The 17,969-nt window shown below is 37.0% G+C and overlaps 1 protein-coding gene across 1 annotated transcript; it reads left to right on the forward strand.

Moving 5' to 3' along the window:
* Positions 1 to 1,328: 1,328 nt before the first annotated feature.
* On the forward strand, positions 1,329 to 17,657 carry GRHL3 (grainyhead like transcription factor 3). The gene is made up of 17 exons (XM_075851138.1): positions 1,329 to 1,345; positions 6,699 to 6,885; positions 7,172 to 7,233; positions 7,697 to 7,702; positions 8,436 to 8,769; positions 8,855 to 8,934; positions 9,218 to 9,371; positions 10,322 to 10,433; positions 10,541 to 10,635; positions 12,249 to 12,407; positions 12,574 to 12,649; positions 13,006 to 13,139; positions 13,704 to 13,735; positions 13,879 to 13,967; positions 16,172 to 16,257; positions 16,473 to 16,537; positions 17,543 to 17,657. Exons 1-17 carry the CDS (start codon positions 1,329 to 1,331, stop codon positions 17,655 to 17,657), a joined length of 1,803 nt encoding a protein of 600 aa, XP_075707253.1.
* Positions 17,658 to 17,969: the final 312 nt, after the last annotated feature.

Raw genomic sequence — 17,969 nt, forward strand, 5'->3', positions numbered from 1 at the left:
AGCCTCTTAATCATTGAATTCGGGTGTTTTATTTAGTCCCATTATCACATGTGTATAAAATCAAGCACCTAGCCATGAAGTCTGCATTTACAAACATTTGTGGTAGAATGGGTCATTCTAAAGAGCTCACTGAATTCCAGCGTGGTACTGTAATAGGATGCCACCACTGCAACAAGTCAGTTCCTGAAATTTCTTCCCTCTAGATATTCCACGATCAACTGTGAGTAGTATTATTGTGAAAGGGAAGCATTATACCACTTTTGATTTGGCTTATTTTGAACCAGAATTATGTGCCAGTTTTTAGTTCGCTTTTGGCGCATTTGTTAATGCGCATTGGCACATTTAAGCCACACCCATTTTGACAAATACCCAGGACATGCTCTGCCAATCCCCCTCTTAGCTCTTAAAAAGTGTCTATCTAGTGAGGTGCAAACTTCAAAATGGCACCAGACTGTGCAAGTCTATGGCAAGATTTCTCTAGACACAGTAGTAAATCTACCCCACTGTGTTTATTTCGTTAATAATTTTGTAAAGTGTATTTCACATTTTCAGTTCTATAATAACAATAATATTTTTTTTTATTTATCCACAATGACCTGGAAGTGTTTCATTCGAGAGCAAGATACCTAGTGATCAAATTGAATCTCTAAGAATTGTATCTATGTACTCCATGTTATGTAATGGACGTATTCTATTATATACATACGTGTAATGTTCATAATAATATCACTATGGGAGAGAGAAGTAACACTAATATCGCTTACATCCTACCAGAGTCTGCTGTAAAAGAAATACCTCATAGATTAATAAAATTCATTTCTGGCCAGTATTTAGACCCCTGTGTTAGCATTTAGAATCCATGCCTGTTATTTTTGGTAAGCATTCATAGATCTCCAACTCAGAGAGTGAGAATTAAGCTGTTGCTAAATCTTTTTTATTATTCAACCACAAGCCTACAGCAAGCAACGACATGTCTGTAGTTTTGGTTAAGTTTCGCCTGAAGTCTGAGTTTCTTTAAGACTTTTTTTTTTCTACCTGTCTTGGGGGAGGTGTTTGCTTAGCTATGGTTCATTCATATGTGTATGCTGGCTTACGGAGAGTTAAGTACTGCACCTGCTGAGGTGTGCCTGTCTTAAGGCACCTGTTTCATCAGCCAATGAGATACATCGCTGTGCAAGAGCCCACCTGTCAGAGAAAATACCTGTACACAAATCCTCCAGCATAAACCCAACACTTCATTCTACAGGGGATGTCTGAGCTTAACCACAAATAGAAGATAAGAAGTCACAAGACGTTGTATCACAGTTACTGCTTAGTCTTGGGAGACAATGTCTAATGAACTTGAGTAAGTATTGACTCTCCTACTAATATAGTGAAATATAAATATATATATATATATATATATATAGATATATATATATATCTCAAAGTACCACAATGCGACCTGATAATAGATTGTGATCCATTTTGATCTGCAGACAAATTCATGATAGTTTATCATGATGACATTAGTAGTATAGTATGAGGTTTGTTATGTTGTTGTTTGTCTGTTAAGGTTTGGCCTATTGGGTATTTCAAGTATACACTATGAGAGTATTGAAAAATGTGGATGGGCAAAAAATATTTATTAGGAAATATTAGAACTTTAATGTGTTCCCTATGTTTCTATGTACCGGTTGCACTGAATAAATACGTTTTTTGTTTTATGGTTTTCTTAACATTTGTAGTAGATAGTATAATTATTACCAATGATTGGAATTACTAGTGATCAATATATACTCATATGCTGGAAATATCTTCAAAATGTATAGATTAGATAGATAGATAGATAGATAGATAGATAGATAGATAGATAGATAGATAGATAGATAGATAGATAGATAGATAGATAGATAGATAGATAGATAGATAGATAGATAGATAGATAGATTAGATAGATAGATAGATTAGATAGATAGATAGATAGATAGATAGATAGATAGATAGATAGATAGATAGATAGATGAGTGTACAACAATGACAAATATTGGTAATCTTGAAGGTGGGGTAGGCATCAATTATATTCTGTAAATTACAAAGAAATTCTTTAAGAATCATATATCATATTAAATAACTATCTGTAACTGTATTTATTTCCAAATGAGTTGAGCAATTTTTTCGTTCTACATAATGTATTCATGAATGATATTGCATTGTATAATACATATATGTAGTAAAGCTGAGATGTAGTAAAACGCAGTTTTCAATTTTTTTAATTATGTGATATCCCAAAGTACTATCTGTGAGTTTATAATAGACCAGCAAGTAAATCTACTATTCAAGGAACAAACAGGGCAGTGATATACAGTAAAATGTCAAAATCAGCACTGCTACATCTGTAGCTACCACTGAAGTGTTTTGTTGTGTCACCTGGAATAGTATCAGAGTGCAGGTGAATGAATAGATAGTGGAAAAGTTGGTTGAAGCTGGAGGTATTCAAGCCATGGAGGGCAGGAAAGTATTGGTGAAGTGATGTATATGGCTGAGACCTGGATTGCTCAAGGGATGACCTGGGTTTTAAAGAATTTTTATGTGGAGTTACTTGTACTCAACTGGAAATTTATTTGAATTCCAGCAATAAAACAAATCCCAATAAAATAAAGAGAGTATAATCCATCTAATTGGAGCCTCTTAAAAAGACGCATGCAACAATTAAACCCTTTGGTGTGGCACTTTTAGAGGGGTATTAACGTGTGTTTTTTCAATATTTTCTGAAGTACAAAAGACACAAAAGTGTTCAAGTGAGCAAGTGTGTATGTGTCCTTAATACAAAAGAGTTTAGTAGGCTTGAGACAAGCTGGCACCAGGAATACAAAAGTTTGGGTGTCTGCTGTAAGTTTCAGTCTTGCTGTACTTAAGTTTCACTCCAAACATCTTACAGAATCGTTTACTTTTATATTCATTACCTTAGAAATTGTGTTCATTTCCATAGACAGAGGTAAAGACAAAGCTATCTTGTGGTCGTATGCTAATACATGCAACTGCTTTACATGTCTGGAACCTCCTTAAGGGGCTTTAATGTGCTATGCATATCATTATTGCTGTAATTGGTTTTATTGTAATGTGACACAAATCCTTTATTAGATCAATGGTGCATTATAGGACTATGACTGAATCCCTGCTCATTTAGAGCCATAAATTGCCTCTATTCATTTTCTGCTTAGTGGTGACATTTGGTGTAATATGGGATATGTCCCATTTTTGCTATGTATGTTTGTATGTATATATGACTTTTGAGACTATAAACCGATCAATAATTTCTTGCTACCAAGCATCTGAATTCCAGTTCTAAATATTAAAATATGTTTTAGATAAGATTTATCCGGATTGGGTTATCAAAACCATTGCTTCTCAACTCCAGTCCCCAATTACCAACAACAAGTAATGATATGAGGATATCACAGAGGAAGGACACCTATTCTTGATGCAAATTATCATGTGTGCAATACCAAGGAAATCCTGAAAACATGACCTGTTGGAAGACCGGAGTTGAGAAACATGAATCTAAAATATGACTCAAGGTCTGTGCTATGTGATATAAAATTGGTCCATTTAAAAATATATAAGATAATAGTGTAGCACAGATTGTAGGTACTGCAAGCTCAATGGTTTCTTATGCAAGAACATGGAAATATTAAAATTTATCGGCTATGAATAGTCAGCTATTAAAAATTAATATGTGAAATTTGAATATATGTCTCTGTGTATAATATATATATATATATATATATATATATATATATATATATATATATATGGGCTAATCTGTGCTATTATAAATAAACACCACGAGTATATGAAAGACAAATGAGTTGGAGTTCCCCTATAGTTCTTGCTATAAAAAAGTATGTATTTATGCAAAGGTAAATGTCCAAGTATAAAGTTACACCTTCTATTGATACAACATAGGGTAAACTACATTTAAGATACCCTAAACAGTTATATACAATATGTATCATCAAGGCAAGCAATGCTCTACAAATACTCTAGGATTATTGACAAAGTCCTGTAAATATTTGCTGCTCAGATATTGTTAGTTTACATTATTCTACTTGTTTGGGTAGGTAATAAGCAAGAAATACATGCAAGAATTCGGATAGATGAATTTGCCATTTCGTGAGAACATTCATGTGGGCTGCAAATACGGAATCCCAATGAAGCATTATAATTGTCCTGTCACATCCCTGTGTTTATTATCCAGGTATTGTCACTTCATGCCTGTGCTACACATGGTGTCACCCTAATCCAGATAGTCACATGAAGCAACAGGTTAATGGACATAAGTTGTTTCCTTAGTAACAGATAATTCGACATAAGTAACTAGATAAAACTAGTATACACCATTGTCTCTTTAAAAGATATGGTTGATTTTTTTTATCACGTGTCACCAACTACTAAATATACCGTTTTAGATGTACTATAAGAATATTTATGCATGACTCAGCATATGATATGACATGACAAGGGCAAAGTAGTGTAGGCACCTGCATAACATAGCAGAATTAGGCTATGTTCACATCTGCATCAGGGCTCCGTTCCTACGTTCCGTCTGAGCTTTCCGTCGGAACGGAGCACTGACTGACACAAACTGGAACCAAAGGTTTCCGTTTCCATCACCATTGATTTCAATGGTGACGGATACGGTGCCAATGGTTTCAATTTGTCTCCGTTGTGCAAGCGTTCCGTCGTTTTGACGGGATGAATACCGTAGTCGACTGCACCATTGATTCCGTCAAAACAACGGAACCCTTGCACAACGGAGACAAACTGAAACCATTGCCACCGGATCCGTCACCATTGAAATCAATTGTGCTGGAAACGGAAACCTTTGGTTTCAGTTTCTGTCAGTCGGGGCTCCGTTCCCAACGGAAAGCTCAGTCGGAACGGGGCTCTGACGCAGATGTGAGCGAAGCCTAAGGCTGGGTTCACACGACCTATTTTCAGACGTAAACGAGGCGTATTATGCCTCGTTTTACGTCTGAAAATAGGGCTACAATATGTCGGCAAACATCTGCCCATTCATTTGAATGGGTTTGCCGACGTACTGTGCAGACGACCTGTTATTTACGCGTCGTCGTTTGACAGCTGTCAAACGACGACACGTAAAAATACAGCCTCGTCAAAAGAAGTGCAGGACACTTCTTTGGACGTTTTTGGAGCTGTTTTCTCATAGACTCCAATGAAAACAGCTCCAAAAACGGAAGTAAAAAACGCCGCGAAAACGGCGCGAAAAACGCCGCGAAAAATGCGAGTTGGTCAAAAAACTTCTGAAAAGCAGGGTCTGTTTTCCCTTGAAAACAGCTCTGGATTTTCAGACGTTTTTGGTCACTACGTGTGCACATACCCTTACATGGATTGGTGAGGCTCAATAAAACAGTGGTCATCCTCTTAGCGGTCTACAAGCTGTTCGGAACCTAAAGCATGATAACACCTTTCAAATGGCCAGAAGATGTTCACCTGTTCAATAGAAATAAGCTGAAGATTGACACTAAGCACTATAAGCCAAGAATAGCTTGCCTCTTCAGCAGGTGAGAAAAGAGGAGATACACCCAACAGTGCATGAACATTTCAGTAGTTTAGCCCACCTACACAATGTTCTTGAGGTAGCACACACCCTCCGCTCTCAGCCCACACCTTCAGTTAGTCCATCAAACACGCAATGACTTCATTGCCTGCCTTTGTTGACACCAGACACAAGTGTGATTGTTAAATCCATGCGAAGTTGGTCCCATACAGTGACCTTTTGGTGTAAAGAAACAGTCACATGTTTTTTTTCTATTCAGTAATGACCATTTCATGAGAAATAGTATAATATTGCTCATAAGCCTAACCCAGTACATGTAGAACATATGTATTGAACTCGTAATACAAAGTATTGGTAAGAAGTCACATTGGTTGTACTTATTGTTTTAGAGTTTCTTCATGCTGCAAGTAATTGGATTATTATATTGGGAATTATATGTTCTTTGTTAATTTTATAAAACTGCAGTGTGCTCAGATCCTGTGGGCAACGCACTGACCAGGGGGAATTTTTATACTGTATAGTAAAGCTTATATTTTCTAAGTTGGTTGAACTATAGGCATATGTACAAAGTACATATTTATCTATTTCATAATGCTGGAGGGACTGAAAATAGTGTTTTCCTGGAAAACAAAGGGAGCAAGTTAGGTGTGGCAAAAAGTACAAAAATGACAGGCAAGAAAAATCTATAGAGTATATATGAAAGGAAAAATGATTGAAGATAGAAGCTAAGGCATTAAAATAACACAGGCAGGTGCCTTTCCACTTGATTTAACCTGTAACCTCCCTAAGCAGAGCTGGCAGCCCTGAGCAACCTATGTTTGCTTTAACATAAAGGTTTAGCTTGTGGTCCCATAGAAGGAGAATTAGTAACAATACAAGCCTGTCACCCTCATCAGCAAGTGTCTGAGGGTGTGTGGTAACCACACTCCCCTTCTAGGGATCATGTTTAGCACAGACATGGGGGCACAAAAGCCAGGGATCCATTGTGATAGAGAGTGCCGAATTATTACTATACGAAGTATACATTGCATACATTTTGTAAAACTAATTTTTTTAACTAATATAACCGTTTCTCTATTTTGCATATGTCTAAAAATATATATATATATCCATAATATTCTTCTTTTGTCCCCAGTTATCGGCCAGTCATGCTACTACAGAATGACAGCATAAACCTTCAGAAGTATCCCTACTCCAATGAAGACGAAGCTTGGTCTAAGTATTTGGACAACCCTATGACAGCAGCTACCAAAGCAATGATGAGAGCAAACGGGGATGATGATGGAGTTGCTGCACTGAGTCTTCTCTATGATTATTACAGGGTAATTCATTGTTCATTTATTCTCAATAATAACAATACCTGTTATGCCCTGACTAGACTGAAAGGACATCCATGATTGAGCTAACATTAATGCTGAATTCTTTCTATTTAGAAGTCTCAGACAAGTCTAATCCATCTCTTGTTTTATAGCGTTACTGATGCGTTTTGTTGTTTTTTGTTCCATTTTTTTTTCCTAACACTGTAATATCTAAAAGCCAATATGAGGGTGGAATATATTTTACCTAAAGATATTGATATTTTATGCTAATGATTATGATATTTCTTAGGTACCAAGAGAAAAAAGAATAATTTCACCCAGTTCAACAGAACGCTGTGAACAAGTGAAAAGGTGAGGCTCGATATTTCGTTTTAGAGTATTAGGGCATGACCACACATGGCGGAATTCCTCCGCAACTGTCCGCATCAATGCCGCACAGAATCTGCGTTGCAGATTCTGCAGCGGATCTGCACAAAATGTGCAGAAAATTGATGCGGACTGGCCGCTGCGGACTGCAGGAAAAGTGCTTCTCTTCTCCCTATTCAGTGCAGGATAGAGAGAAGGGACAGCACTTTCCCTAGTGAAAGTCAAAGAAATTCATACTTACCGCCCGTTGTCTTGGTGACGCGTCCCTCTTTCGGCATCCGGCCCGACCTCCCTGGATGACGCTCCAGTCCATGTGACCGCTGCAGCCTGTGCTTGGCCTGTGATTGGCTGCAGCCGTCACTTACACTGAAACGTCATCCTGGGAGGCCGGACTGTAGACAGACGCAGGGAGTTCTCGGTAAGTATGAACTTATATTTTTTTTTACAGATACATGTATATTGAGATCGGTAGTCACTGTCCCGGGTGCAGAAACAGTTACTGCCGATCGCGTAACTCTTTCAGCACCCTGGACAGTGACTATTTACAGACGTCTCCTAGCAACGCTCCCGTCATTACGGGAGCCCCATTGACTTCCTCAGTCTGGCTGTAGACCTAGAAATACATAGGTCCAGCCAGAATGAAGAAATGTCATGGTAGTAAAAACAATACGCTCCGCAGCACACATAAGATCTGCGGACTTCATTGCGGAATTTTGACTCTCCATTGTCAATGGAGAAATTCCGCCATGAGTCCGCAACCAGTCCGCCACTGCTCCGCAACAGACAGAGCATGCTGCGGACACCAAATTCCGCTCCGCAGCCTATGCTCCGCAGCGGAATTGTACGCATCGTGTAAACGAACACTGCTAAATTAAAGTGAAAGTCAATGGAGAAACGGCTCCGCTGCGGATTAACGCTGCGGAGTGTCCGCAGCGGAATTTAAGTGAAATTCCGCTATGTGTGAACCCGCCCTTAGAAATTGCATATATTTATGTTAATACTGAGCATTAGTGACTCCTATTTGTCTGTCTCTGAATCATAGAACAGTCTTTACAAACTCTGTTTCGAGAACAAATTTATAGTAATACTTATTTCATAGTAATAGTATATGTAGTATAGTAGCTTATTTAGGCATACATGTAACTGTGATAGAACTTTATTTTATATATTTTTTTTATTATTCATAGGAACTGCATTGAATATGATTCAGACATTTCATCCTTTGAAAATTCTACCCAGCTTCTAAAGTTGTTCACTGATAGTTCATCCTCTGCTCAAGAATATACAGAAACACATAAAAAGAACAGTTATCTAACATTGGACTGCCTCGTTAACCCGAACAAACTGACTTTACCGGCAAGTAACAGCAAACTAAACAACGACACACACGAAGATTTCATGATAACATCATGTGATGTGTATGAAAAGAATCCACTCAACACTCTCTTCGAACCACTACATGTACCACAAACTCAGCAGAGATGGCAGCCAGACAGTACCTTCAAAGAGGACTCACCAGAGGTACATATATTACCCTCATTTTAGCTCTGTGTACTGTACGTAAGACTACATTTTCTTTGTATTAAAGCATCTTTTTGTTTTGTAGCCCCTTATATTCAGTGACATACTTAGGAGTCAAGCAGAGTCTACCTGCCCTGAAGACTACCTACCTGGGAAAGCAAATCGGTAAGTCTCTTTCAAAGTTTATTAGAATAATTTTTTACTCTAAGTAATCTCTAAACTGCGTTTTCTAAGAACTATTAATGTTGCAGACATATGAGCCACATTGTGTTCCAAACTATTTCCTAAGATCCGTTGGAAAATGGCCACCACTTATCTGTAAATAAAAGAGATAATTCGATTACTGGTATTCTGTAAAATGGACTTTCTGTTTAATCCTAATTTCTACATCATGCGTAAGAAATGGACATCTTGATTGAAAGTATAAAAGCTTGTGTTATTTCTGCAGTGACTTTGAGTACACACTGGAATCCCCCAAAGCTATTCATGTGAAGTCTGGAGATTCTCCAATGGCATATCTCAACAAAGGTCAATTTTACCCTGTCAACCTGAGGATGACAGACACCAGAAAATGTTTGCAGTTGTCTTCTAATAAAGTCAAGGTATGTCTCAGGATTACCAATTGTTCTAGCAATGAAACTTAGACCCATTGGCTGTTATTAATTCTGTATTTAACAAACAACACAATCATAGACGTTACACACAGATTTTACTATCATTTGAGAACATGGTAGATGGTAGACTATGCTTCTCAACAGTTAAAAAAAACGTATTTAACTGCATTGAAGGTATAATAATCGGGTAGAAACATAGCAGACATTGATAAATAGGACCACACAATAAACAAACTGAGGGACAAAAAAACATTATGGAATGGAACAAATGCATCTATTTCTGAAAGTCTAGTAAAATGACATGAGTCATTGAGAATACAAGCTTCATTCTCCAAGGCAAACAGAATGAGTCCACAAGTGGCGTTTACATACAGAGATGTGTCTCCACTGACAAACTACCCGCTTTTCAGCCTTTGTAAATGCCCCTTTTAGATGTTAAGACAATCTATAAAGAAAGACTAATGAATATCAATAGCCGCTCATGTGTACTGAGCAAACTATGCATGTTGTCCTAGTGGGATATGACTATGCATTTGGAATCTTAACTCATGATAAACCTAGTCTCCCATAAAGGAACATTTTTTTGCACCAACCTGTCCATGGAAGCCAGAAAAGCTATGGAAAGCTCACAAGGGTTATACTAAGCTATATATACACACCTTACATTAATTTCACAAACATAGTTTAATACAGTATATATATATATATAGTACTTGTCTATATATATATTTGTCTACATATATATATATATATATATATATATATATATATATATATATATATAAAACACTACGAAAATCCAAAGACGCACTGTAAATTAGTCGAAGCTTATCCCTTCACTGGTCAAGAAGGTTGGTTAGTCAGACAAATAACATGAGGATTTTTTTTTAGATCACATGGTTCATTGTGTATCTAACAAAATATATATTCCTTATTAGAGCGTTGTAATGGTAGTCTTTGACAATGAGAAGAACCCAGAAGAACAGCTAAAACGTTGGAAGCATTGGCATTCCAGGCAACCAACAGCTAAGCAGAGGGTCATAGATGTCGGTAAGTTGACCTAACTTCGAATGTATTAAATGATGGTAATTTTTTTACTTTGAATGTTTGGGATTCAGATCATTAGACTTATATATATCAAATGTTACTCCTCTCAGCTGACTACAAAGAAAACTGCAACACTGTAGAGAGTATTGAAGAAGTAGCATACAATGCTCTGTCCTTTATGTGGAACATCAATGAAGAAGCTAAGGTAGAGTAACATGTATGCTTTTTATGCTTCTTTATAGTGATACCATTAGTAATCTACAAGCGTTTGAATGTACGAACTAAAGTATAAATTTTTCTGTACAGTAAGTACCTAGTAACCTAATGACAGGCCCAAGTTGGAAGGGGTTTTCTCACTTAAAGGGAATGTGTTGCTAGCAAAAAATGTATTTTTTTTTTTAGTTAAACAATTAGTGTGTAGGTGATTAAACATTGTTCTAATTATTTTTTATTTTTTCACGAGTCAGGAAATATTATAAATTAGATTCTAATTTATAATATTTCCCAGCACTGGTCACTAGATGGAGCAATTCCCAAAATTGCAGCATTGTATGTGGTAAAGCAACCACATTGCTTTATGCTGCAAAATTGGAAAATCCCTCGCTCTAGTGAGCTCTCAGAATCCCCCCCTCCTTTATCCTGGCTAGTGCCGGGAGAAACGAGGGGATTGAACGGTCAAACCTCCTACACTGTGTGTCGCCATTTTTTGAGCTAACACACAGTGTAGAAGGTTTACATACACTAGTAAACACACAAGTCCGGAAGCCGCAACCGGAAGTAGTAATCTTACTGTCCGGCCGCGACTTCCGGTCTACAGGAAAATGGTGCCGGACGGCGCTCAGTTCAACTTGGACTGTGTGGGAGCGGCGCATGCGCCGTTCCCACACAGACGGCGTACACCATAGTGGATGGAACGGGCCCCGTTCGCATTCACTATGGGACTGGAGCTGCCGTATTCCATGTCTGTATGTGTCGTTAATGTATGTGTCGTTAATACAGAAATGGAAAAAAAATGGCAGCCCCCATAGGGAAGAAAAAGTAAAAGAATATAAAAAAGTAACACACAAACACACAAATAAATACAAAAGTTTTTAATAAAAACACTAACATCAAACTGATATAAAAAAAATTTTTTGGGTGACACTGTTCTTTTAAGACTTTGATACTATGTATCGCTAGAATATGTCATAAATGTTTGTTCAGTGGGGTTTGGTTATTGACTATAATGGGCTGACCATGAGGCCTCCAAAAAAATCTAGTGAGTTGCTATCAATGCATTAAGTGAGAAAACCTATTTAAATGCTATATAGAGACTAAAATAAATATTTATTATTTTATAATGATAAACTCAGCAATCATATATCACTGGATTGAAACTATAAACAAAAAGATAGATGTGGTTGATGCCATCTCTCTGAAGACGAAGTAGAGAGACAGTTACTTGGCAAAGTAAAAAAAAAATCTGTAAAACCGTTTTTGATACAATCTTTGTTCCCACGGTGAGAAGAGGTTCTCTCTGGGTGGGTTTGGTGCCTCAGGCAAGTGTGAATTGTTAGGATTTGTGGGGATTATCTCTAAGGGAGGAAACAGTTGGAAACATTGGCATAAGGTCAGGTGAATTGACTGTGTTTAACGTTTATTTTTAGTTAGCAACAAGACAGGAGTAATTCCTGACCGATCATGCTGGGTATAGTAATGCAGCACTACATGTTTGGCTACCAAATATCTAAAAATGATGAACAAATTAGGATATTAATATAATAATAATATAAATTATTATTCCATTGAATTAAAGTGTCGTTTCATGCTCGCTTTCAGATATTCATTGGCATCAATTGTCTAAGTACAGACTTCTCATCTCAGAAGGGAGTCAAGGGTGTGCCTCTAAACCTCCAGATTGACACTTATGACTACGACACTGGAGTGAAGAGACTCATTCACCGGGCCGTCTGCCAGATCAAAATATTCTGTGATAAGGTATGACTAGTAGCAAATGAAGCATGTAGTGGTTATGTTCAGATGAATGGTATGCAAATAGCATGACTAGTATGATGACCTACCTAACAGAACTAGCAATCTAATTTGGTAACCTCTACGAAGACGAATGCTTACATTTTACTATACCTACTTCTTGATTTTTCAGGGCGCGGAACGTAAGATGCGGGATGAGGAACGGAAGCAGTTCAGAAGGAAAGGAAAGGTTGCAGAGCCAAGCAAAGGTATATATACTGAAGACTATACTCAACAGAAAGAAATTAAATGTGTTAAAAGCGTTTCATTTTTTATTTCTATTGTGATAAACACTAGTGCTGTTTTTTTTTAAGTTGTGATTTTATTGAGTTATAAATCTTACATAAACACAGTATTTACTCAGTGCTTACAATAACTTCAGAATATCTTAAAATATAAAACCATGACTAACCTCAGTGATATTGCTGAGGATTCTCTTTTCTTTCACACGTGCTTACAATAACTTCAGAATATCTTAAAATAAACTTTAAAAAAAAAGTCATTTCAAGATGTGTATAATATATCAGTTGTGCTATGAATACTGATCGATGCCTTCATTTTACAGATATTAAAACAAATGTTCTCCCAGGATACAGAGGAACAGATATTACATATTTCAGACCAGTGACGGATATGGAAAGCCAACCAGTCTTGTTCATCCCAAATATTCACTTTTCCAATCTTCAAAGATGTGGAGTTGTAAGTATCTATTTCTATGAAAACATACAGGAATATTTTTTTTTGTTCAAAAAATTGTTATTGCGAAGAGTTCAGGGGCATAGCTACAGAGGGTGCACCCAGGCCTTGTTGCCTGAGGGGGCCAAAGGCCCATCTTCCGCATGAGAAGACATCAGAATTATAAATGGCGCATGCTGCGCCTTCAAGTTAAACCTCTGATAGCAATTATACAAAAGTTGCTGTTATAATAATAATATAATATATAATATCTGTGTCATGTATGTAGCTAAGATAGGAGCAGGTCTTGTTAATTGTATCAGTTTCGGTTAGTTCTTCTATCTTTTGTTTAGAATGTCGACAACTTGTGTTCAACCATCGTTTGAGTCAATAGCAGCCACAGGAATTCAACAAGACAAACACATCTTTCAATGTAGGATTTAGCTAGGAGAGTTATGGACAAAATACAATGGCTGCCCTTTTAAACACAGACTGCATGGAAACACTAGAGAATGTGTTATAAATCTCAAATTATTTCAGCATTTCCATGACTGTGACATAACACATTTCCTTTTGTATTGATTGTAGGTACTTCCAGTTATTACAGATAATAATGACAGGTAAGGAATTCTTCATGTTATGCCACCGTTTCTCTAAATTTCCAATTCTAAGACTCTGTATAAATTTTAAAGTGTATTTAATGACATTCAAGGTCATGCAACGAGTTTCATGAGTATAATTTGCAATGATTTGCCGTTTGCAGGTTAGCATTGAAGAGAAGTTGTCCATCATTCACAGATGCTTTTGATGTGCCACCTTCCAAACAACATCCAAAAGGCAGCTCTCAAAGAGGTATACATTTTTCTAAAACGTATAATAATGTTATGTTAAAGAACTACATGTTAGATAATTTTATGAAATCTATAACCAATATATAAATGTAATAATTCTGATATATTATTACAATGGAAGCATATACTCAGCATATATGGAAAACAACATATTTTCAGAAACCTGCTTTTCATGAATACATCTATTTAAAGCCAAATATTAACCATTAACCCCTTCGCACACCTGGACGTGCCATTACGTCTGGGTGTGGGGGTGATGTTTGGAGCGCGCTCCATGTGCAGCGGGTGTCAACTGTGTTTTACAGTTGACACCCGGGACTAACAGCCAGGAGCAGAGATCACGCTGTTCCTGGCTGTTTAACTCCTCAAATACTGTCAATCGCGACTGCAGCATCTGAGGCGTTGAAAAGAGGGGGCGGCCCCCTCTGACAGCTCATCGCCCTCCCCAAAATGAGATCGGAGAGTGACGACGGTTGTCATGGAAGCCCAGGGGCCTAATGAAGGCCCACAGGACTGCTTCATTCTGCCTCTGTTAAGCTCTGCCTGTGGCCTATGGCAGGGCTTAACAGAAGCCTGTAAAAATGACAATGTACTGCAATACATTAGTATTGCAGTGTATTGTACCAGCGATCTAACGATCGCTGGTTCAAGTCCCCTAGGGGGGCTAATAAACGGTTTAAAACAAATTTAAAAAATTTTTTAGTAGTGTAAAAAAAAAAAATATTAAAAGTTAATAAGAAACAACTTTTCCCCTAAAGTAATGTAGAAAATAAAAAAATCAAACAAAATTGGCATTGCTGCATTCATAAAAGTCTGAACTATTACAATATAGTATTATTTAATGTGCGCCCTTAACGCCGTAAAAAATAAAACATGTACGTCGAAATTGCTGTTTTTTCGTCAACTTGGCTCTAAAAAAAATGTCATAAAAAGTGATCAAAAAGTTGTGCATACCAAAAAATGGTACCGATAAAAACTACAGCTCGTCTCGCAAAAAATAAGCCCTCACACCACTCAATTTATGAAAAAATAAAAATGTTATGGCTGTCAGAATGTGGCGACACAAAACATTTTTTCTTTAACAAAAAGTTCTTTATCAGTAAAAGTAGTAAAATATAAAAAAAAAAACGTATAAATTTGGTATCACCGTAATCCTATTGAGCTACAGAATAAAGATAAATTGTCGTTTTTACAGCACGGTGAAATCCGTGAAAACGAAACAAAAAAACAATTGAGGAATCGCAGTTTTTTCCAACTTCAGACTGCAAAGATTTTTTTTTCCGTTTCCCAGTACATTAGATGGAACTATAAATGCTACTAATAGAAACAACAACCCTTCCCACAAAAAATAAGCCCTCACACCACTCTTTAGATGGAAAAATAAAAAAGTTATGGCTCGCCGAATGCGGGGAGTGAAAACCGAAAATGAAAAAAATCAAAAAATGGCTCAGTCCTGAAGGGGTTCATCTAGAAATGGAAAAAATAAAGGGGTTTTCTTGGAATATACATTGACGGCCTATTCTTAGGAACTAAACCTCCCACTGATCAGCAGAACGAAGGGCTATTCTGTGGTTGCTTCATTGTTTATATAGGCACAGCAGCTTTGCCATATGCTTGGGTGTGCCTGGTACTGGTGGGGACCATTAACACATTTACAGGCCATATTCCATTTAATATCCTTCATCATCCTTGAGGAATATGTGTTGTCTGGCAGCACATTACAATATTCATAACTGCAATAAAGTAAGGCTCCTTTCACACTAGCATTAAGCTCCGCTTAGCTCTCCTCCGTCAGAGGAAGACATGAACGAGAGTCCAAACAGAAAGAATCGCTTCTGTTAGAATTACCAATGATTTCAATGGTAATTGCTTCGTTTCAGATTAATTCCGTTTGTCTCCGTTCGCTAGGTTTAAGTTTTTTTAACGGAAACGAAAGTGCTGCAGACTGCACCTTTGCTTCTATTAAAAAAATTGAAACCTAGCGAACGGATGCAAACGGAATGAATCTGAAACAAAGCAATTACCATTGTAATCATTGGTAATTCTAACAGAAGCGATGCTTTCTGTTTGGACTCTCGTTCATGTCTTCCTCTAACAGAGTGCTAAGTGGAGCTTAACGCTAGTGTGAACTAAGCCTAATATAAAGACAACAAAAGTCCTTATTTCATAGCTTATTGAAATCCTTTTTAAATCTTTTATCCATAGTGTTATTGTATGTACGAAGGGAAACCGAAGAAGTTTTCGATGCCCTGATGTTGAAAACACCAGATCTCCCGGGTTTACGGAAAGCGGTAAGTGTAATTGTTAACTTACAATAAACAGAGATCTTCAAAAGGACTTCAGTAGCACAGGTTACCTCTTGAAGGTCAAATACACTGTTACTACCACTTTATTAAGTAAATAAGTTAAATAGTGTCCCTATGTTATCTATAGATCATTGTAACGCTTCAAAAAGGCAATGTCACAAATGTTAGCTGTAAACTAAAATACTAGACCTCTTTTATAGATCTCAGAAAAGTATGGCGTACCAGAAGAAAGGATCTGCAGAGTTTACAAGGAATGTAAACGAGGGTAAGATCTTGTTCTTTCATCATATCCGTCTTTTTTGTAACTTGTACAGACATATTGGCTTTCTACTAGAAAGCTTTTTTTTTCCTCGTTGGAACTACTCTGTAATTTTCAGACTAGACCTTCCCAACAGATAAGGGCAGGTAGAAACAGGAAAACTTTAATAAGGTAAATTTATATAAACTGAAATACTGTATTCTCAGTATCTTTGGCAGATGAGATATGTGTGTTTGAAAATCAAAGGTTATGTTTGAGTCAGGTGGAGGTTTAAGAATGTTTAACCCATAAAAAGCCTATATCATGCTGGCAAGTAAAGTACTGTCTCTGGGAATGTCATTCCTTCTGCAATATATTAACTTAGTGGTTTCTTGTAAATGTGCACTAAAAAGGGAAAATACATTTACATTTCTGTGCGGTTATTATATATGAAGTAAACAAATGCAAATATTATATGTTTGCATGATATATTAACGTGTTTGTTCCAAAGTATAGTCTATTACATTTTCCTATGCCACAAAGAAAGATGTAGAAAAACGCAAATATCCAGAAAACCAAAGGTTAACTACCAAAACTGTATATACCAGGAAGTACAGAATTCTAAAAAATATGAATGTTTGTTGAACACAGAAAGATATAATCAGGTTGCAAGCCCCGCTGACTTTGTTAGAATAGCTAAGGTAATGTTGTTCCTGGCCACCAGCCAGAAGTTTGCTTCCCAATAGTATGAAACTGAAGAATGAAATAAGTAGTTAGATCCTTGTGTTACACAATCGGCTTCACATGAAAAGTCACGTACCCTAAATACATCTTGAAGACATGGAATTATTATATGGGGTCTGAGTTGTAACTTGAATATGATAGAAATTCCTATTGGTTTTACCTGGAATCTTTTCAAAATCAATGACACTGCTTAGTTTCCACTGATGTAGGGCAAACTTTGACATAGTTAGTACTATTGTTATTGAAATGATTCATTATATAATTTGTTTTATGTTTTGTCTTCTTCAGGATCCTGGTGAATATAGATAACAACATCATCCAGCATTATAGCAACCATATGGCTTTCCAGTTTGACTTGACAGACATAGATGGGAATATTCAAGTTACACTTAAAGAATTATAACATTCCTTTTGGACACTCATAAAAGACTAGAGCCGAGGGATGAGACCCCAGAATAAGAGACCTCAAAACATTGCTCAATGCTTGCACTTGACCCAAGTGAACAGAGCATCATACCACCAAGTATTGTGAAGCCAGTGCTTCTTGGGAAAACGGACATGGGACTTCCGTGTCACAAAAGTCTGTCATATGAAAGAGACTTTGTAAAATATGGAATTATTGTTTTATGGTATCCATAACTCTGGTGGATTCAAGGTTTGAGAAGACAATTGAGTGGACATTAGCAGCGCGTATATCCAGCCTGAGCAGGAAGAT

The sequence above is a fragment of the Rhinoderma darwinii genome, chromosome 2 (genome assembly GCF_050947455.1).
Source record: "Rhinoderma darwinii isolate aRhiDar2 chromosome 2, aRhiDar2.hap1, whole genome shotgun sequence".
NCBI classification, from domain to species: Eukaryota; Metazoa; Chordata; class Amphibia; order Anura; family Rhinodermatidae; genus Rhinoderma; species Rhinoderma darwinii.